At 52.6% G+C, this 21,384-nt stretch overlaps 2 protein-coding genes across 3 annotated transcripts; both read left to right on the top strand.

Annotated features, from left to right (window-relative positions):
• The first annotated feature begins 109 nt into the window (after nucleotides 1-109).
• Nucleotides 110-3,951, top strand: Nhlrc4 (NHL repeat containing 4). The gene has a single exon (XM_052758811.1). The coding sequence runs from the start codon at nucleotides 2,181-2,183 to the stop codon at nucleotides 2,820-2,822; it is 642 nt and encodes a 213-aa protein (XP_052614771.1). The 5' UTR covers nucleotides 110-2,180; the 3' UTR covers nucleotides 2,823-3,951.
• Nucleotides 3,952-4,207: 256 nt separating this feature from the next.
• Nucleotides 4,208-20,526, top strand: Pigq (phosphatidylinositol glycan anchor biosynthesis class Q). Of its 2 annotated transcripts, none has more exons than XM_052758805.1 (11): nucleotides 4,208-4,365; nucleotides 8,910-9,608; nucleotides 12,607-12,738; nucleotides 12,882-13,002; nucleotides 14,895-15,021; nucleotides 15,286-15,439; nucleotides 15,555-15,666; nucleotides 16,092-16,172; nucleotides 16,697-16,811; nucleotides 18,274-18,335; nucleotides 20,005-20,526. In XM_052758805.1, the coding sequence occupies exons 2-11, from the start codon at nucleotides 8,920-8,922 to the stop codon at nucleotides 20,077-20,079; spliced, it is 1,668 nt and encodes a 555-aa protein (XP_052614765.1). In that variant the 5' UTR covers nucleotides 4,208-4,365; nucleotides 8,910-8,919; the 3' UTR covers nucleotides 20,080-20,526. The 2 variants fall into 2 exon arrangements, with proteins under 2 accessions (XP_052614765.1, XP_052614764.1); XM_052758804.1 differs by having other exon boundaries at nucleotides 4,209-4,365; nucleotides 19,181-20,526.
• Nucleotides 20,527-21,384: the final 858 nt, after the last annotated feature.

Raw genomic sequence — 21,384 nt, 5'->3', positions numbered from 1 at the left:
TGCTTGGGCTTCTTTCCTTTTCTGTCCCTGCATAAGCACCTCAAGGAAACGTACCTGGCCTGAGCATCCCAGTGAGCAAATGTCTTAGACACCATGCTGGGGGTCACCTTTGGCCTCAAAGTCCTCATTCTGGACTTCGTTCTTCCAAAGACTCTGGAGCCAAGGGGTGGGCTGGGTACACACACTCATTTAGGGGACTCAGGGAAGGGTGGCAGAGAGGCAGACATGTCAGGATGACCTGGCCTATTTCGGCTCACTGGGGATGGGCAAGGACCCTGCTCGTCCTTGGGTCTGAATCCATCCAAGCAGCCCAATGCCAGCTTTGCCTGTGGTAGCCAAAGCCTCCTGCCTTCTATGGCTCTAGGCTGCTCACCCCGTGTGGCCTTCCTGGGCCCCCCGCCAGCCCCTGCAGCCATGATAGGCATCGGTGGCCTTCACAGCTCACTGCTTCCCTCCCAGTACAGCCCTGCTTGGCTTTCCACAGGTCAGGGTGGGAGACAGCCAGGGAGGGCTTCTGGGGCCCCCCAGCCATAGCAAATTACTTTTCTCCCTGGGGAGCTGGGCTATAGCCTCCATGCCCACTCAGGAATGCCCTGAAGTACAAGCTGCCCTCGGAGGAGGCACTGTTCTCACCGGGGCTGGACTGGCCAGGCTGGGGCCAGTCCAAACAGGACCTTCAGCTGCTCCATTAACCATCTACCTGGTGATAGCATCAGGTAGCCACCCCACTGTGAGGCATGACAGGTGGTGTTGGGGCTAGAGTTCTGGCTGGCCAGACCAGGGTGCTGTACCGCTGCAGGCCAAGGCTGACAAATGCTAGCTGGACGCCATTGACCTGGAGGCTTCCTGGGGAACTACTGGGGGCAGAGCCAGACGTCCAAGGAACCTCAAGTCCTAGATCTGAGACAACTTCCTCTCAGCACCCCCATGAGCCTACTGCATCCCGGTTTCTGATCCCGGGAGGCAACACCGTCAGCTTCACAGGAACAGAGATAGGACTAGCTTGACCTCCTGGTGGAGGTGGCAAGATGGTGAGCAAGGTTTGGTCCTGATGTAAATGTCCTGCCGGGAGGGGTGGCCTATAGTTGCAGAGGACTATGGGTACCTTCTGGAGAGGGCAGGCTTGTCTGAGAGACATTCAGCTCTGAAGGGGCAGTAGGAAGTGTCCAGGGTAAGGGTGAGGCCCAGAGGAAGACCCAAGCAGGAGGGTACAGGCCTGGAGGCTGGGACTCAGTCCAAACAACCCCTCCCTGCCTCCTTGCTCACCTTGTCCCTGCAGGGGACTTGTCAGGTGACTCCTCCCCTACTCTCCCTCCACTCCATACCCACACCCGGGCTGTCTCCAACAACAGAAGCATGAATAAAGTCCTGAGGCCAGAGCAGCAGCCTGGCCCTCGGTAAGGGATATCCTGGTCTCTGTGGAAGGGGCAGGTGGAGAGCCCTGAGCGGGCTGGGGTTTGGCTGTCTCTCTGGTCAAACGGAGGGGCTGTGGTGGGAGACAGGGACACTAACTGGAGCTTAGGCCATCCCTGTGAAGGAGGAGTCCCAGGGCTGGTGAGTTTGAGAAATGCTGCTTACTGTTTCCCCTCACCCTCCCTCCCAAGCTAGGACACTGCTATATCTGTGATTTGGGCCTTAGAGGAAACCTTTGACCTTCTGGAGCGGGTAGTCTCTCTCTGACCACTGTGGCAGACACCTTGGCACCTGTGTGGCTGGCTGCTGGGCTTGGGGACCAGGTGAGCACTCAGAAGTAGGAGGAACCGAGCATGAATACAGCTCAGCCCTTACCCTCCCCACAGTTCTTCACCGGTACAATAGAAGGGTACCAGCACCCATCAGCCACCGTCGGCACATCTGCAGCTGCAGAGAAGCTGAGACTGACTGACTTGCTGCCCTTGGCCTCCAATCTGTCCTGACCCCTTGACCTCCTGGGCCACCCCTATCTCCAGCCACCTACATCCCAGGCCCTGCTTGATCTCAGGCTGGACCAACAAAGAGAGGCCAGTTGCTCCTGGCAGCCCCGGCTGCTGGGGCAAATCCTGGTGCCAGCGGGGGCTGCAGGGGCCCCCCGAGGCCTGCATTGCTCCCCAGATGGCCTGCTCTTCTTGACGGCTGGCGCTGCATCCTGTGTCCATGTGCTGGATCTGGAGGGACGTTCCATTTGTCAACTATCCTGCTGCATGCCTAGAACCGGAGCCTTTGTTCCAGAGGATGTGGCTGTGACAACTTCGGGGCTTGTGGTGGTTAGCGACCTCATCCATGGGGCGGTGTCTGCTCTTCAGTACACTTCCCGGGAACCCCAGGGCCGCTGGGTGACTGTAGGCACATTCTTGTCCCCCCGAGGGCTGGCTGTGGATGCCTTTGGCCACTTCCTGGTGACAGACTACTTGCCTGGAACTGTGCACAGCTTCATGTTGGGACCAACTTGGGAGACCCTGGCTCCAGCCTCTATGCTAGGTCTGGAGGGCCCCTGTTGGGTAGGTCCAGGGCCTGATGGGGGCCTTGCTGTGAGTGAAGAGTTTGGGGATGTGCAGCTGTTTGGCAGTGCCCACCAGCGTCTGGGCTCCCTGGGAACCTTGACTGGGCATAGCTTTGGCCATCCAGCGGGTGTGTGCTCTGACTCGGAGGGTAGCATTCTTGTGGCTGATGAGCAGAAGCACCAGGTAACCCTGTTTCCCCGGGTTGGGCCACCCATCTGCTTGCAGTTGGAGGGACTGGAGAGACCCTTGGGTATGGCCTGTACTCCCCAGGGCCAACTGGTGGTGGCAGATGCAGGGGACAGCTGCATCAAGGTGTACCAGTATCTTGGAGAGATGGCCTGAGGGTAGGCTCTGGGGAGAATAGCCCCTTGCTATGACTGGCCAGCCCTGAGTCCTTTGTATTATCCTAGAAGTTTGGTGGGCTCCTGGGGGGATGCTGAGCCTGCTCTGACACCTGGCCTTAGCTGGCCTTCTGATTTCCCCTTGGTAAGTGCTCCTGTCTACTCAGCAGTCATGAATCACCACCTCCCCATGAGGCTCTAAACTAGGCCATCTCCATATCCCTGTTCAGTATGCCCCTGGCCCTTTATGCCCCCAACCCACAAGGGCCACCCAGTCCCTAGCTGTGCTAGCTTGGGTCTCAGGAGTCCTGAGCTTTCAGGCGACACTTGAAGCTACAGATCCTGGGTGCTGAGCCCATCCGCCAGTGCATAGCCAGGCAACATCTCCTGCCAGGTGCCCCAACCCTAACATCCTAATCAGAGGCAGGCAGGCAGGGAGGGAGGGTGTGGCTAGCAGGGCTGGGCAGCTTGGGGCAAGGGTGTGGTCTCTTAGTGCCCCAGCCCGGAGCCTCAGAGACATCCCCATTCTTGAGCCTCCAGCAGCAACTCTGGGCCTAACAGAGGTAAGGGGTAGACAAATTAGAGGGACAAACCCTGGAAGTGTCCTGGAAGGAACACATGGCAAGGGGTGGGTCTCAAGGTCCTCTCCTGTACATATCCCATTTTGAAAGAGGTCTTCAGTTTCTCCTGCAATCCGGGTCCAAACCACTCTTGAGCTCTTGGGTCGGGTACCGGGTGGCACAGTCCTTTCTTTCATACTCTTCCATTCAAGACAGGAAAATGTTGGCCTTTCCTCCCATGTTACAAATGAGATCTGGAAGGGGAGGAGCGTGTGTGTGTGTGTGTGTGTGTGTGTGTGTGTGTGTGTGTGTGTGTGTGTGTGTGTGTGTGTGTGTGTGTGTGTGTGTGTGTACTCAGTGAGAATCCGGGTTTCAGTCCGCCCCTTCAGGGTGTGGGATGGCACAGTCAGCCTGTCATCTGGACATTGAGATCTGTGGTTTATAACACCACACCTGTCGCCCCTCCAGGTTATTCCAATATGCCCTGATCATTATGTTGTGGGGGATTAATGGACAATGTAAGATCTTTGCGTGTAAGTAAATGCTCAATAAACAGTTGCTGCGTTTTTAGGGATATTGTTCTCGGACTAAGCGGCCCAAATATGTCGGCGTGCACCCTACCTGCAATGCAGAGAGATGGGAGGGCCCGGGGCTTAGGAGCCTAGGCAGGGCATGAAGGTGAGAATAAAGCGACCTGGGTCCCTAAAGGCTGGTTTCACCCGGTCTTTCAGGACATTTAAGGCGGGTGTAGGTTTGATGGCTGGAGTCGCGCGCGCGGAACTCTCGGGTTCAGTTGGTGGGCAGCCCGGGCACGTTTGGGGACGGACCGTCGCGCGGCAACGCGCGGAGCCGGCGGAAATGGGGCTGATGTCCCGCGGCGGGCCTGGGGGCCGCGAGCATCGACGTCCTCCCGGGCCCGCCGGACGCGGTTCCCAACCCAGTCCCTTCCCTACCGCTCGGGGACGCGGCCCAGGGAAGCAGCCGGTGAGCACTAGGGGGCGGCGGGACCGGGAGAGGAGGAGGAGGAAATGCCGAGGCAGTGCAGGCCTCTTGGTCCTCAGTGCCTGTCTCCTAATACTCTTGAGATGGGAAATCCGGAGGCCGGAGAGGAGGGAGCGGCGGCCAGCCCGCGGTTGACCTCCAGGCTCGGCGGCATCCGTGTGGGTCTGGCCTGCAATCCGGAGCTTGAGGGCGCCAAGCTGCTCCTCCTCCCCTCCAGGAGGGCACTAGCTGGAAGATTCCTGGAGCACCAGTGGAGAGGTTCACACTTGTCCTTGACCCCCAGTAAAGATCGGAAACAGATTTACCCCCTCCTTTTGAAATGAAAAAGGAAAGCATTTAGAGAAGCAAGAAAGTGTTTCTGGACAGGTTCTCTTAAAGTCCAGATTGGCCTCCGAGTCCCAATGTAGCAAAGGATAACCTTGAATTTTTGATCTTCCTGCCTCCACTTCTCGATTATAGATAATGCACTACTACTACCGGTTTATGAGGTTCTGGGGACTGAGCCCAGGGTCCCCTGCAGGCTAGGCAAGCAAACTACCAACTGAGTTACATCTCCAGCCAGAAAAGTGGTGTTTTTTTTTTTTTTTTTGTTTTGTTTTGTTTTGTTTTCCGTTTGAACGCAGAGTAAATATGAACCCTCGCAAAGATTCACAAAGGAGACTTTCAGCTATGATGTGTCCCTGGTCCCTCTTAACTGGGCCATCCCTCAAACCTGTCCATGCAGGGGAAGTAAGCAGTAGTTCAGCTTCTACTGAAGTCTGACTTGGAGTTCTACAAAGAGACTTCCTGAGGCCTCTTTTATTAAACCCATCTGGGAATGGGCTGTAGGGAGGGAACTGACTCTTTCCTAGCAGAGGCAGCTTTTCCAGGTGTGGGCTGTTCTTTTAATCAGCGTCTTTAAAGATGTTCGCACTGCCCAGGTTTCTGCCTTCTCTCTGCGGCCTCTCACCTTCTCTTGTATCGATTGGCTGCTCTTTTATCTTTTTTCTGCTGCTGGAAGCACACTCCTTTACACTCCAGTAGTTCCGGAGACTAAGTTGGAAGTGAGGGTGGGAATTTGCCCCATAACTACTTGAGTTCTTTCAGTACCTCACGGATCAGAACACCAACCCCTGCCTACCATCTTTCCTTTGACCCGGGATGCTTTTTTATTTTGCTTTACTTTTAAGGTAAACCGTAAGTGAAGCATGCTCTACAAAAAGATGTGCACAAATTATATGTACAGCACATTGAATTTACTCATTGTGAACAGACTCAAAACTACTCCCCCACCCCAGCATCTGTTTATAATTAGAACAAGGACATTTCCCTTCCCACACTATTGAGAGCATTTTCCCTTAGTTCCTGTGAAGTGGTCCCCAGGAGAGTCAGATGGTTTTTCACTGAGCTGGTGTGTTGTTACAGAAAAGCTTGGGCTGTGCTGAATGGTCTCCTGTGACAGTGGTCCGCTGGGGCTCTTCCAGGCAAAATCACTCTAGAACCCTTCCCCCTTTTTCTGTTGCTTTTTTGGGGGGGTTGGTTTTAGAGACAGGGTTTCTCTGTGTAGAACTGGCTGTCCTGGAACTCACTATGTAAACCAGGCTGGCCTCGAACTCACAGATCTGCCTGTCTCTGCCTCCTGAGTGCATTAAAGGTATGGGCCACCACCACCCAGCTTGCTCTAGTACATTTTACAATGCATTACTGCCCCCATGTCATGGCCCTCTGGAGACGGTTCCCATGGAAGTGACAAGAGAAATTGGTTCTTGACACTGGGCATGGGGATTTGGCCAGGGCTGGTGTTGGGCATCGGGATTTCTCTCTGGACACCCACCAGTTGCCTGCCTTCTCCAGGCACTTTGGAGTTTGTTTACTGGAGACTCCTGGTTTGGAGTTCTTTTTTTGGGGGGGGGGTTATTTCAATTTACAGGTGATATGGTTTGTAGTTCTATGGAGAGGCTTCCTGAGTCTTCCTTACTTGACCCACCTGGGACTGGCTGTTGGAAAGAGCTTTTTTCAGGCTTGGGTTGTTCTTTGAATCAGCATCAGCATTTTGAAGTCCTACAGCTCAGCTCAAGGGTGCCTTTAGAACACTCCGCTTTGGACTGAGCTTATAGCTCATAGGAGGCCCTCGGTCTTGAAAATCCTTAGTATTACAAAAACAAAAAGCTTTTCTAAGTTGTTCATGCAAGTCTTCTCTGGGCTGGCTTACCTGCAGGAAGGGGAGCAGCTGCATCTGGGTCCCTCAAGCCCTGGGCATTTGTCTGCAGGACAACTATACCTCGTGTCCAAGGGTTTTGTGTGAGCCCTAGACCGGGCAGCTGGAGTTCATCACAAGATCTGTGTCTTCCTCAGGAAAGGATCCAAAATGGGGGGGTCTTTGCTCAGGGTTGCTGTGTCCTTCATATGGGTAAGATGGGGTGGTAGCTTAAAAAAAAAAAAAAAGGCACATGTAGTACCCAAACCCTGCTGACCACACTTGAGTCAGTTCAGCAAGGATGCCTGTGAGGAAACCCACCATCCTAAATAGCTCCCTTCTGTGGAAGGAAAGGTGTAGGGTCCACAGAATAAAGGATTTGTAGCTGCTGTGGTGGTTCTTGATGCTCAAAGGCCACATCAAGATCCCGAGAGGCCAGGAGGGCTGGTGTTTCGCTCAGAGAACATGTGTTAGCATTCTCCCATGGAGAGGAATACTGCCCTGCTGGGAGTCCCATCTTGAGGTGTCTGACAGGATTCCAGAGGAAGATGAACACTACCCAGATATGCCTCAGGTGGGTAGAAGGCCGAGTAGAGACAGCTCTACCACTAAGCCACATCCTCAGGCCCCCTTTTTCCCTTTTAAGATAGAGTCTCACTACATTAACCCTGTGTAGCCCAGGCAGGCCTTGAATTTGAACTCCTGCCTGAACTGTTCTCTGAACCCAGTGGCAGGAGGACATGCTCTCTGCTACAGAAGGAGAGATTCCTTCTGAGTCCTAGGCCTTAGACTCAGCTCTAAACCAGTGCTCTATGTGTGCATTTGGTTTTCCTGAGCCCCAAACAAGTTTGTTTTGTTTACTTTTATTTTGTTTAGTTTTTGGTGGTATTAGATCAGACTCAAAACGCTGGCCATGCTAGGCAAGCACTCTACCATTAAAAACTGTCCTGAAACCCTGTCTTGAAAACCAAAAAAAAAAAGAAGAAAAAGAAGAAGAAGAAGAAGAAGAAGAAGAAGAAGAAGAAGAAGAAGAAGAAGAAGAAGAAGAAGAAGAAAAGAAAAGAAAAGAAAAAAGAAAACCATCCTGAGCTGGAGAGATGGCGTATTGGCTAAGAGTACTGGCTGCTTTTCCAGAGGACCTGGGTTTAATGCCCAACACACACACACACACACACATCGCAGCTCACAACTGTCTGTAACTCCAGGGTTTCTGACACCTTCACACAGACATACACGTAGGTAAAACACCAGTAAACATAAAATAAAAATAAATTATATGAAAGAAAGAAAAAAAACATCCCTGGCCCTCTAAAACAGATTTAATACTTTTTTAGATTTACTTTATGCATATGAGGTTTTGCGTGCATGTATGTACGTGCATCACATGTGTGCCTAGGGCCCATGCATCTGCTAGAACTGAAGTTATGGATGAACCCAGGTCCTCTGCAAAAGCAACAAGTACTCTTAACTTCTGAGCCATCTCTCCAGCCCCAGGTTTAAAATTTTTATCTTAATTCTTGCTTAAGTAAATCCTGTTTGTTGCTATTTGAGACGAGGACTTATTTGTATTCCAGGCTTTTCTGGAATTTATGTGTAGGCCTGGCTGGCCTTGAGCTCACAGTGATCTTCCTGCTTCAGCCTTCTGAGTACTGAAACTAGTCAAAGAGCCATCCTTTCTTCTTTTTCTTCTCCTCTTTTTTTTATTTTTCTGAGACAGGGTTTCTCTGTGTAGCTTTGCGCCTTTCCTGGAACTCGCTTTGGAGACCAGGCTGGCCTCGAACTCACAGAGATCCGCCTGCCTCTGCCTCCTGAGTGCTGGGATTAAAGGCGTGTGCCACCACCTCCAGCTCTTCTTTCTTTTGAAGGCTGGCCTTGAACTCCTGGAACTCCTGCCTCTACCTCTCCATTGCTGGAATTACAGGTATGCATCACACAGCCTCCTTCTGGTTTGTTCAAGTTAGGATTTGTGTACATGCTCATACTGTGTGCTTTTACATAGGAAACTCATAAGGAAGCCTTTCTCATTAGGTCCTTAAAGACCTCAGACTCAGCCCCCCTACTGTTATCAGCGGCATCTGTCTGGGTACCTCACTTTACCCTGCTTCAGGCTGCTTGTTTCAGACCCTAAGGAAGCACTAGTCTGCCATCCAACATATAACGCTCTTCCTGGGTGGAAGAGCTTGGAAGAGTTCAGTCCCTGTGAGATGCCATGACCCACAGTCTCTGCCACCAAATCCGGAACTGTGCTTTCCCAACCTGTGGCCAGGTGAATGGTCCATAAGTGTGGCACAGCATCTAGCAGCCACAGAGTGGCAGCAGCTCTAAACCAACCTTTCCTTCTCTCTTCCAGGGTCCCCGGCATGGTGCTCAAGGCCTTCTTCCCCACATGCTGTGCCTCAGCTGACAGTGGACTACTCGTGGGACGGTGGGTCCCGGAGCAGAGCAGTGCTGTGATCCTGGCTGTGGTGCACTTTCCCTTCATCCCCATCCAAGTCAAGGAGCTCCTGGCCCAGGTGCAGAAGGCCAGCCAGGTACAAGTGGCTGTGCTAGGCACCTGGTGCCACCGTCAGCAGGAACCTGAGGAGAGCCTGGGGCACTTCCTAGAGGGCCTGGGTGCCATCTTCTCCCATGATCCCTGGTTGCAGCTATGCCGGGAAAGGGGTACCAGGTTCTGGAGCTGCAAGGCCACTTACCATCAGATGTCTAACACTCTGAGCACACCCACTGAAGACCAGGTCATGCTCATCTTCTACGATCAGCGCAAGTTGCTGCTCTCCTGGCTGCATCCACCAGCAGCACTGCCTGGCTGCCAGGGTGGAGAGACCACAACCAGCACTGGAGGCCTCGCTGACGTCTTTGACACCGTGGCACGCAGTGAGGTGCTCTTCCGAAATGACCGGTTTGATGAGGTCCCGGTACGCCTAAGCCACTGGCAGTCAGAGGGCGTGGAGGCCAGCATCCTTGTGGAGTTGGCGAAGCGGGCCTCGGGGCCTGTCTGCTTGCTGCTGACCTCTCTGCTGTCTCTGCTCTCGGCTGCTAGTGCTTGCCGGTAGGTGCATCAGACAGGAAGGGTAGAGCAAGAAGTTGGTCCCGTGAGACCCATGGGCTCTCCCTTCCACGTCTAGGGACACAGACAGCCAGAGAGTCCTGCCTGAGGTGTGTTGTTCTGGAACCCAGTTCTCCTCCTACCTTTGCATCTCAAAGGATGGCCTAGTAGAGGCTGCTGGGTCCCTTCTGGGTCCAGTGTTTTTATCCGGAGCCTGTGATTGTGTGAGGCCCGTCTGTTCAGGTGTCGATGCTTCACAGATGCACCACAGACGCTTCAGGTGCCTAAAAAAGAAATCCGGTGAACTGGGTTATTGTACCTTAAAAAAAAATTATATGCCGGGCGGTGGTGGTGCACGCCTTTAATCCCAGCACTCGGGAGGCAGAGGCAGGCAGATCTCTGTGAGTTCAAGGCCAGCCTGGTCTACAGAGTGAGTTCCAGGAAAGGTGCAAAACTACACAGAGAAACCCTGTCTCGAAAAACAAACAAAACAAAGCAAAATTAAAAAAAAAATTTATATGTATGAATGTTTACCTGCATTTATATATGTGTGTCATGTGTGTCCCTAGTCAGAAGAGGGGCCAGATCCCCCGGAACTGGAGTTACAGATGATTCTGAGCCACCATGTGGGTGCTGGGAATTAAGTCTGCATTTTCTGTAAGAGTAACAAGTGTTCCGAACCACTGCACCGTCTCTTTGGCTCATCTTACTATTGTTTTGAGAGATGGTCTCAGCTATCTAGCCTTAGCTGGCCTGGAACTCACTGAGTAGACCAGGCTGGCCTCAAACTCTGCCTTTCTCTGCCTCTGGGAGTGCATGGATTAAAGGCCAATATCTGCCCTGCCTGGAGTTGTTTGGCCTGTGAGGACACAGAGCTGCCCACCTCCCTGCTTCTCTGTCCCCCCGAGCCCCCCCACACACACACAGCTGGCTTCAGCTGCTGATGCATTTCCTCTCTAGGCCAGTCAGTTGCCTGGGGTGGTGGTCCCCACCTAGGCTCTCTAGAATCATGGGTTGCTGGCCTGGTGAGAGATTTGGAAAAGTCCCCAAGTCCTGGGAATGCTGGGTAGCGCCAAAGTTTAGCCTGGGGGTTTCACAAATGTTCTCTCTTAACTTCTCAACTCTGCCTCTCTTTTTGAAATAATACAGTTTTTATGTATCTCAAGCTGGGCACAAACTTGCTATGTAGCCATACATAACCTTTACCTTTAATTTTTTGAGACAATGTGTCACTATGTAGTTCTGGCTATCCTGGAACTCACTCTGTAGACCAACCAGCCTGACTTTGAACTCACAGATCCACCTCCCTCTTCCACCATAGTGCTGGGATTAAAGGCGTGCACCACCACGGTACTGGGCAAGCAGTCGATCAGCTGAGCTATCTCTGGACTAAGATGATGTTTTTTTCTTGGTGCTGCTGCCCATAAGGAACAGCTGTATTTCTCCCTCAGCTCTCCCCTCCCTTTACATCTACAGACTGGTGTCTGGTATAGGGTCTGGCTGACCTTGCCACTTTCCAGAGGCTCTGGGGACCTTTGGATACTTTCCCAGAAAGGGTGCCCTGGGTAACCTATGAAGATATACTTTAGGTTGCAGGAGCTGCTGGCTGTCTTGATGTATGGTGTAGACTGTGGCAACCGTGGAATTAATAAGGTGGAGGTGTATCTGGGCCGCAGTGCCGTTACATCAGAGAAGGCCCCAGTTCTCTTTATCTTCTCAAGGGACTCAAGAAAGCTGAAGAGATGCTTGTGTATTGATTGCAGGCACCAGCCTAGCCGTCAAGCAAGAGTCATTACTTATGAGTACTGGTGTACAGGCAAGGCTGTCACTATAGAGTCAAGCTCCTCTGCCTTTCATAATTTTGTGCCCTTCTCAAACAGCCTCAAGGGTATTGTGAGCCTGGGCCATGAAGGACTGCCCTGGAGTCTGGAGTTTCATGTGGCCAGTGGGAGGTCACTATGGTTGGCTATTTGAAAGGGAAGGCCCTGTTGAATATAGTTCTTAGAACTGACTCAAAGCTGCACTGTAGAAGAGAGGCCTGCTCCGACCCTCCCCCGTTACACACAGCTCTGCATGTCCAGGAGCCCTTGGGCCCCTCCTGCCTCCAGCAGGGGCTCTAAATGCAAATATAGTTCCTGCTGCTGCTTCTGTTCTCTGTGCTCCTCAACTCATGTTCCAGCTCACGAGTGCAGCCTGGTTGCTGTCAGGCGCTTCTCACTATGTGAGCATCTGTGGGAACATCTCCATGCCTCCTTTGTAAGGAATTCAGTCTTACTAGGGAGCCCAGCAGAACCTTGCTGAGCTGGGTTACCATCCAGTAGGCAGGGCAAGTCCTGCTGGGCGGGAGGTGACCTAATCCCCACTTTTGGGTTTTTTGTTTTTGTTTTTGTTTTTGTTTTTTTGTTTTTCAAGACGGCTTTCTCTGTATAACCCTGAAACTTGTTCTGTAGACCAAGATGTGTGAGGTCTTCAAACTCAGAGAGATCCGCCTGTCTCTGCCTCCTGAGTGCTGGGATTAAAGGCATGCACCACCACTCCCCAGTTGGGTTTTTTTAATTGTTTTTTTTATGTTTTGTTTTTGAGACTGGGTAGTCCTGATCAAGTTGGCCTTGAACTCGGAGATCTGTCTGCCTCCTGAGTACTGGTATTAAAGGCACGTGCCACCACTCCTGGCTCACTTTTCAGGCATTTTGAGATTCATCTTTGTATTGGCTAGTGAGCTCAAGTATGCCTGAGGCTCTGTAGGGGTCCCACTCTGTAGTGACAGTCACCACAGTGAGGGAGGGGGTCTCAGGAGGATGCTGTGCATTTCACACTTAGGCATCCTTGTTTGGCCATGTTGGCCTTCATACTTGCCTGGGCCTTGCTGAGTTTTGGAGTGGAACCAAAGGGCTCAGGCTGAGTAGATCTGGCCCTTTCTTTCTAGAGTGAGGGACCTTGGCTGGAAAACCAAGGAAGTAAAGGCTGGGGCTGTCAGTCTCAGCCCTGCTATTCTCCGCAGGCTGTGGAAGCTGTGGCCCCTTTCTTTCATCAGAAGCAAACTCTCCACTTGTGAACAGCTCCAGCACCGCCTGAAACACCTCTCACTTATCTTTAGCACCGAGAAAGCCCAGAGTCCCATGCAGCTGATGAGGTATGGTCTCCTTTACAAGGAAGGGTGGTATGGCCCATCCCCTTCTCCACCTCTGCTCTGCATTGTGCCTCCAGCCAGGCCTCTCTTGGGTCCCAGGCTGTGTCTGGCTGTCTCTCAGCTGCTTTCCCTGACATTTCTTCCAGGAAAGCCAACATGCTGGTGTCTGTGCTACTGGATGTGGCCCTTGGCCTGCTGCTGCTCTCCTGGCTCCACAGCAACAACCGAATTGGACAGCTGGCCAATGCCCTGGTCCCCGTGGCTGATGTGAGTAGATTTAGGTGATGCCCAGTTTCCTGAGGGTGGGGAATCCTCCTGGGCAGTCCTTCAGCTGGCAGGAGCAACTCTTCCCTGTCCTCACCCGAGAGACACAGCCCTTGGCCCTAGCCTGAGACATTCCCTAGGTGCTCTTGGTACCTGTGTCTCTCAGAGCAGCATTGGCCAAGTGCCTGTTGCCCCTTCTTGAAGGTGGCAGTGTCTGGGGGCCACTTGTGGTTGAGGCTTTTGTGGGCCCCTTTTCTGTGCTGGGCTGATCTTCCAGATGAAAGCCAGCCTTAAGACACTCCAGTGCTCTGGGCTGTTGTGGGCGGCCAGATTGCTGGCCAGACACTACTCCCAGATTGCTCTTACCCTGGAAACAAGAGACACAAGCCTGTCCTCTCTTCTCCCAGGGTTCCCCTGCATCATGTGCAGCACATCCATGCTGGTCCCTTCCTGTTCTTCTGGACTCCTCCGTCTCCTCACTTCCACCTAACCTCAGAGCTTTTCAGATCTCTATCTCATTCTTAGTATGAGCCTTGAGGGTCTCCCCATGGGCACAGTCTCTGCTCCATCAGTGCAGATGGATGCGAGGTCTGTTCGCTCCTTGCCAGGATCTAGAGGCAGCAGTGGGTTCCTCTCAGCGTCCTGAATTGTGAGATATGTGGAGGTTATCCCAGTAGGAAAGAGAAGCTGAGGTTGGGGTGGAAGGGGTCAGGCTCTTTCTATATTCTCTTTCTTGGCCAGCTTTGTCTGAATCCTTTTTGCAAAATTGCAAAAAAAAAAAAAAAAAAACCATAAATATTTAATTAAAAAGTGGAGTCTTTTTCCGCTGCCAGGCTTTTATCCTTTAAATATTAAATAAGCCCTATTTATAAAGAAGGTTTTGTTCTCTTCCCTGGTGGTCCTAACGCTCTTGCACAGGGTTGCAAGAGGCTTTGGGAAGAGCATATAGGGATACAGGAGTTACTCCTGTGGCTTTACCTTGGTGACAAGGCAGAGCATCCCTTAGCTTCCTTACTTCCCCATCTGTGCTCAGTGACTAGCACTCCATCCTGCAGCCAGGACCAGTTTTCCTGCTTACTGTTGAAGTCTCTGTGTTGTTTGTGGTACTCAATTAAGTCTGTCTTTTCAATGAGTACCCTTGCTCTCCAGTGCCCCCACCTGCTTCCCCAGTCCCTGATAGGGTGACACCCTCTCAGTCACCCAGGATGGCTGTCCATTGTTGGGTGACCTTAACCTCTGCTAGCAAGTGGCAAGGAGAGGCCTTTGACCGAGGGCTTCAGTATCCTCAAGCTTCCCTGCATGGTTTGAATTGAGCAAGGGTCAATGCAGCCTCAGCCATCCCCAGGTGTCCCAGGCTTAGGGCTAGGGTTCCAGGGCTCTAGTAGCAAGATAGTGAACATGAAGGAAGTTCTCAGGCCGAGGCAGATGTCCCTGGGGGACGCATGCCCAAGGAATTGGTTTATGGACACCAGCCTGTTGGAAGATGTCTCAGACCAGGATCTTAGAAATCATCTGTGACCAGGGGTCAGGGGTCCAGTGACCAGACAAATTTGGGAAATATGCTTCTGTACAATGTTAGAAGACAATGATTTGCCAGGAGTGGTGGCACACTCCCTTAATTCCAGCACTTGGGAGGTAGAGGCTGGCGGATCTCCGAGTTTGAGGCCAGCCTGATCCATATAGTGAGTTCCAGGACAGCCAGGGCTACATAGTAAGACCTAGCCACCCCCACCAAAAAAAGACAACTATTCTGAACCTTGGAAGGAAGTGTAGGCTGCCTTTGCCCTGCCTAGGTAGACTGGCTATGGTGGGAGCCCATATGGACAGTCCTCGACCCACTCACCCACTTACCTCAATGTGACCATGTCATCCCATCCCTGCCCATGTCTCTGTAGCACGTGGCTGAGGAGCTCCAACATCTGCTGCAGTGGTTGATGGGTGCTCCTGCTGGGCTCAAGATGAATCGGGCACTGGATCAGGTGCTAGGCCGCTTTTTCCTGTACCACATCCATCTGTGGATCAGTGAGTGCCTGATGGGCAGGGTTGGGCAGCCCAGCAGGGCTGTTTGAGGAGAACAGGGAACCCTAGCCAGGCCCTCTGCCTCCATTTTCTGGCCTCCCATTTGTATGAAGCCGACTGTGTTGGGCCAGCTGCTCAAGCCCAGTTCTGGGGCCAGTGGCTGGGTCTGTGCTCACTTGTGTCTTGAAGTGTTAGGTATCCATTCTCAGGAACTGGGGCTCCCTGTGCCTTGTTGGGCGCTACTCATGGCTGAACTCCCTCCTGCAGGCTATATCCACCTTATGTCCCCCTTTATTGAGCACATCCTGTGGCATGTGGGCCTCTCAGCCTGCCTAGGACTGACTGTTGCCTTGTCCATCCTTTCGGACATCATTGCCCTCCTTACCTTCCATATCTACTGCTTCTATGTCTACGGTGCCAGGTATGTATGTGTTGAAGTGTGGTTTTCTAAGCCATGGGCACACAACAGGGTTTGAGCAGATGGGTGAGATGTGGCATAGGGCCCCAGCTGGCCCTCATGAGCCTGTGTCCTACAGGCTGTACTGCCTGAAGATCTATGGCCTCTCCTCTCTGTGGCGTCTGTTCCGGGGGAAGAAGTGGAATGTTCTGCGCCAGCGGGTGGATTCCTGTTCCTATGACCTTGACCAGGTACCTACAGCTTTGAGCCTGCTGACCTGGTCAGGGCAGCTACTTGGACACTACCAGTGACCAGCCTACTGCTATCCTGCGGCTATCCTCCAACAGTTGGCCTAGGGGGAGGTGCCAGCAGACCTACTTACTTTCCCCAGGTGGGCATAGGGCCTGCTTTGGCTTATTCCATTTGCTTACCCAGACCTAATACACACTTTTTCCTAACCTCATATTTGTCTGTGTACCCTGCTGGCTCTTTCCCCACAAGCCACCAGGTCCACAGGATATGTGGACATACCCCTCATGGTAAAGGGAACATGCTGCTCAGGAGGCCAAAAAATCCCAACTGAAGTTTAAGGATGGGTGTGTCTGGCCAGTGATGGAGTGGCCTCCCCTGGTTTGGGTCTTGTGAAACCAAGTGTGTTGGTCCTTGTTCCCCACAGCTGTTCATTGGGACCTTGCTCTTCACCATCTTGGTCTTCTTGCTGCCTACCACTGCTCTGTACTACCTGGTATTCACCCTGGTGAGCCCAGTACCTCCTGCCCTGGGGCCTACAGAACTTGGACTGGTCACTGCCCGAGCCAGTCACATGGGGGGACAGGCCATCTACCTCTTCAGGTCACACCAGCATGGCTGTTCTGAACTCTCTGGGAACTATGTGCTGGCCTTAAAGCAGTTTGGGGGTCCTGTCCTGGAGAGAGCTGGCTACAAGGAGGTCAGGATCCATAGTGGGTGGATGGGATCATAGAGGAACCCACCTAGTGAGCACCAGGGTGGACAGTGTGAGATAAGTGATACCCAGATGGCTCAGGCCCTCCAGGTGTGTTGGGAGTGTGGATGCCCAGTCTCTGACAGGAGGAATGCCAGCTGCCCTGCTGCCAGCCCTTTAGTCTCTTTAGGGTGGAGTCTGTGTTTTCTCCAGGGTTCCTGAGCCTCTGGTCACTCTTAGTGAGGGTAGCTCAAGAACCTATTGGGCTGCTCTCCTAGGCCTGTCTCATGTGTGCCTTCAGCCCCAATCAGTGGCCCTGAATGTCTCCTTGGCTACAGCTCCGGCTCCTGGTGATCACTGTGCAAGGCCTAATCCATCTACTTGTGGACCTCATCAACTCCCTGCCACTGTACTCCCTTGGCCTTCGACTCTGCCGACCGTACAGGCTGGCTGGTAAGTGTTGGGTGCTGGGTGGCTGGCTTCTGGCAGATGGTACAACATGCCCACAGCCCTTACAAAAGCACCTGTGCTGACCTCATGTGTCTCCTGCCTGAAAGAATTGATGTATGTGGCATAGGTGAGCAGAGCAGTGAAGACAGACTTGGCCCTGGGAACATGCTGTCTGTTCTGTCTCCCGAGTAAAATTCAGAAACATACCCGAGGCCTCATCCTTCCTGTAATATGTGAGGCTTGCTGCTCAGAGAAGTCTATCTCCATGTGTTTATACCCTATATGTCTGCTTTGTTGGTGACCCTCGCCTTTGGAAGCAGGCCAGAATGAGGACTGCTAGACTGTAACAGGATCATCCTGTGCTGCCTGTAATCATCACCTATCACTCAAGCTGAATCTCTGCATTCTGATCCCAGAGTCCTTGAGGGAAATCTATCTCCCTTAGGCATGAGGTTGTTGGGGTCAACCCATTTGTCTCTGGGCCTTTGGACACAGCAGGGACCCTAGGATTACCTGGTATAGCCAGTGTTCAAGATCATTCAGGTGACTTCTAAGGTGACCAGTACTCCCATTTGACTCTTCCAGCCAGCTCAGCCATTTGATAGGATGGGCAGATTCCTTGGCTTTGAACCAATATCTATGTCTGCCTGCAGGCATCTCCTTGCTGCTGAATGACTAAAAGTCATCCTTCTAGCTAATTTCTCCATTAACTTCAGGAGGCCCAGGCCAGAGACTCATTCGCAATGTTGTACACATGCCCTGTGCCTCCACTTCTTCACCTCAGACACAAAGACAGGTGGGCCGCAGTAGGCCCAGACACAGCCTGGGATGCAGGGCCTCTTCCTCCCTAGCCTGGAGCCAATAGCTTAGGCAGGGCAGTTTTACATTGCTCAGCAGGCCATGGTTCTGTCCCTTCTTACCTCACTGGCTTCAAGGAAGCTTCATTTTCTGCTTTTTGTTTTTGTTTTTGATTTTTTTGAGACAAGGTTTTACTGTGTAACCCTGGCTGTTCTAGAACTCACTCCATAGACCAGGCTGACCTTGAATCGAACTCAGAGATCTGCCTGCCTTTGCCTCCTGAGTGCTGGGATTAAAGAAGTATGCCACCACTGCCTGGCTATTTCCTGCTCTTTTTAATAACTTTCTTCCTGGGCATTTCCTAGACTGAGAGCCCAAACTACAGGCCAGGGGTGCTGTGGGTCCCTAAATCAGCCAGACATAGAAGTCATAAGACACTGAACCATTAATAGGGCATCTGCCACCCAACAAAGAGACAGATGGGAAAGGTGGAGGAGGAGAGAACCATGTGTGTCTAGGTAGGTCTGCTGCCACCCGGGTGGGCTTCTGTTGTTAGAAATTGCCATCTGCAACAGCCTCTGCTAACTCACAGTGGGACCAGGGAGGCTAACTGGGGGTAGAGATTAGCCATCTTCCTTCCTAAGTACCTACCTTGCTTTCCTTATAGCTGGTGTGAAGTTCAGAGTTCTGGAACAGGAAGCAGTCAGGCCCCTCCGCCTCCTGATGCAGGTAAGAACGCCCTCTGCCCTTCACTGCTGCTCAGACCTGGGACCCCCTCCCATCATGCTCTGCTGTGTTCTGGGACAGCTGGGGTCAGCTGGTGTTACTTCAGCCAGAGGTCGGATACAGGTAGAAGGGCCCAGTAGAGCTAAGGGTTCCCAGGCATCTGAGAATCAAAACTCACTGTGTCTAGGGCTTCCCATCAGGGTTGGGGCACCTATTATGGTCTACATAGCTGATATCTAGTTTGGCCTGTGGATGGGGTCCCCTTGTCCTGGTCCATGATCTGCCCTGGGCCCCATTGTACTCAAGGTTGTGATGAAGTAGAAATGATTTAGCAAAGGTCTCAGAACAAGCACTCATTTCCTGTTGGACTTGAACCCCTGGCTCTTTCACTGTTTTAAGTCTTGGATTCTTGGTCCCAGTGGGAGGGAACAGAGCAAGTTTTGGGGTGACTAGCCAGGTATTGAGGTGTACCTTGGGCCAAGTCCCAAGTGTGGTGTCTTTCAGATGCTGAAGCGTCTGCCTGGTCACCCTCCCAGGAGGCTCCCAGAAGCAGAGTAGACCCTAGGGTAGGGCATTACTGACCCAAAGGGACAGTGAGCTCCTCCTGGCACCCTCCCTTCCTCGGGGTATCAAAATGCTGTGTGGCCTGCTTCTCTGAGGATCACCTTGGCTGTCCCACAGGCAAAAGTTTGTCAGGGCCTAACTGGTCTTGTCCTACAATTGCCTAGCCAAAGATTCTCCAGAGGGCCAGTCAGGCCCAGGGTGCCAGCCCTCAAGACCTTCCTCTGTAGACACAGCTGAAAGACCCGTGACCACCCACCCTACTAATAATTACCCTGTCCTTACAGATAAACCCCCTGCCCTATAGCCATGTGGTGCACACCTACCGCCTGCCTAGCTGTGGCTGCCATCCCAAGCACTCCTGGGGTTCCCTGTGCCGAAAGCTGTTCTTCGGAGAGCTCATCTACCCCTGGAGGCAGAGAGAGGACAAACAGGACTGAGGAGCTGGACACAGCCTACCCATAGCTACTACACAGCCATCGTGCCCCTCTCTGCCCGGATAGCAATGACCATGGGTTTATCTCAGGTCCCACATGGGCCAGCCAGACACTCTGTGTGCTGAATGTAGGCAGGTCTTACCTTTGAGTTACTGCTCTGGCTTTCAGGCCCTGTCAGCTTCAGTCCTGCACTCCATCTCTCTAGCACAGTGGTTCTCAACCTTCCTAGTGCTGCGACCCTTTAATACTGTTCCTCATGTTGTGATGACCTCCAGCCATAAAACTATTTCGTTGCTACTTCATAACTGTAATTTTGCTACTGTTATGAACTGTAATGTAAATATCTGTGTTTTCCTATGGTCTTAGGCGACCCCTGTTGCCTAAGGGTCGTTCACCTCCTAAAGGCATCGCAACCCACAGGTTGAGAACCACTGCTCTAGCACCACCTCTGGGGACCCACTGCTTTATTGTAGTCGGTGCACTGAGCCTGATTCCTAGGAGCGCTCAGACTCTGGGATATGCTGGCAGGTGTCCTTGGCTGCTTTAGTGGGTGGGAGCATTCCTGGGCACCTGGTGCACTCAAGGAACCTCAGCAGAACGTTTCCATCTGGGGAGCTGACGCAGCTGCTGATTCCCTGCCCCAGCAAACTAATCCCTCACTCTGTACTTCACAGGACTGCTTGTTGCTGCTCCCTGGAGATTGCTTTGTGAAGTTGCTGCTAATAGGCCACTGGGTGCCCTTTGCCTGAAGTCACACCATACGGGGTGATTGGATACCTGCCTACCTGACTGCCTTGCTCTTGCGTAGTGCCTCATATGGGAATAGGCCCTTTGGCACAATATTCTTTCTTCTCTCATTGACCCCTTATAGGACCAGACAGCTCTCGTCTGGACAGGCACTTCTGTGGCTCAGTCTGTGAATGACCTGGGGGAAGTGGAATGGCCAGGGTTCCCTGCTACTTAGTAGGATCCCATGTGAGCTAGTCTCAAGTGTACAGGAAGCCTCATTGCCTGATGGTCTAGAAGCATCTGCTGTGGGCAGGAAGGGGCAACCAGCCCTTTCTGTCTCTCAGGGGCACTCAGGACTATCCACATTGGTTCGTCTGTGCCTGCTTTCCTTTGCTATAGGCCACAGGAGGGTGTTGGTAGAGATGAATCCTGACCCTGTGGTGACAATAAAACCTCATGAATTTGGAGTACTAGCTTGGGTGTGATTCAAGTCTGATCAGGCTGTAGGTGCGTGGGCTAGGTGGAGCATTGTGTTACTCCATGATTTCCTGCCTGAGGCTTCCACAATGGCTCTGCTGGGTGGCTCTGCAGCAAAAGCTCTTGACGACATCTTAGACAGGTGAACAGACCTAGTGCTTCAGGGCTTCTGGCCATAGCTTCACCCTGGTTCCAGGGGCAGGCATATAGTCTGATGGAGAAGGAGGGTGTATGCGGGTGCTCTGGGCTCCGAGTATGTGGATTCCATGCAAGGCAGAGTACTGACCTGGACTGACAGGGTTTTTCTGTGTAGCCTTGGCTCTCCCAGAACTTGCTGTGTAGACCAGGCTGGCCTCGAACTAAAAAATCTGCCTGCCTCTGCCTCCCGAGTGCTGGGATTGAAGGCGTGCGCCACCACTGCCCAGTTTGAGCTTCTCTTCCCACCTGCAGTCTTCACATGCCTCCAGGCCTGTTGTCCCGGTTAGGAGAGGAAGCCCTCAGTTTCTTCCTAGCCCGGGGCTCCACACAGGATCAGTAGAGGCCAGCTGGGAAGTGCCAAAGGACCCTCCCTGTGTGATCAAGTGCCCATCTAGAGCTTGCTCAAAGTGGCTCTCATTTACAGTACTGGAGGAGGTTACACTTTAGGTAGCCATCACCGCCCCCAACACACACAGCTGTCTCTTGGTCCAAATGCAGAGGCTTTGGACCTGGGCTTCTTGGTAACCCTTTGGGGTGCATCTGTACACAGGTTACCACTTCCGGTGCATGCATCCCTTCCCTACTCTGCCGGGCCACCCTTACACATCCTTTAGCTGCCTGTTGTCACCCCTAAACTCCAGGACTCCCAT

The sequence above is a fragment of the Peromyscus californicus genome, unplaced genomic scaffold (genome assembly GCF_007827085.1).
Source record: "Peromyscus californicus insignis strain IS unplaced genomic scaffold, ASM782708v3 Scaffold_3__1_contigs__length_106647218, whole genome shotgun sequence".
Classification (NCBI taxonomy): Eukaryota; Metazoa; Chordata; class Mammalia; order Rodentia; family Cricetidae; genus Peromyscus; species Peromyscus californicus.
The sequence above is the reverse complement of the archived record's forward strand: the minus strand, read 5'-3'. Positions and strand labels throughout refer to the sequence as shown.

Excerpts from the sequence above, each read along its gene's own strand:
- Nhlrc4 (XM_052758811.1), top strand. The coding sequence starts at position 2,181 with ATGCCTAGAACCGGAGCCTTTGTTCCAGAGGATGTGGCTGTGACAACT.
- Pigq (XM_052758804.1), top strand. The coding sequence starts at position 8,920 with ATGGTGCTCAAGGCCTTCTTCCCCACATGCTGTGCCTCAGCTGACAGT. Across the intron at positions 15,667-16,091 it reads GTTCCTATGACCTTGACCAG|CTGTTCATTGGGACCTTGCT; the intron begins GTACCTACAGCT and ends TGTTCCCCACAG. Across the intron at positions 18,336-19,180 it reads CCCTCCGCCTCCTGATGCAG|ATAAACCCCCTGCCCTATAG; the intron begins GTAAGAACGCCC and ends CTGTCCTTACAG.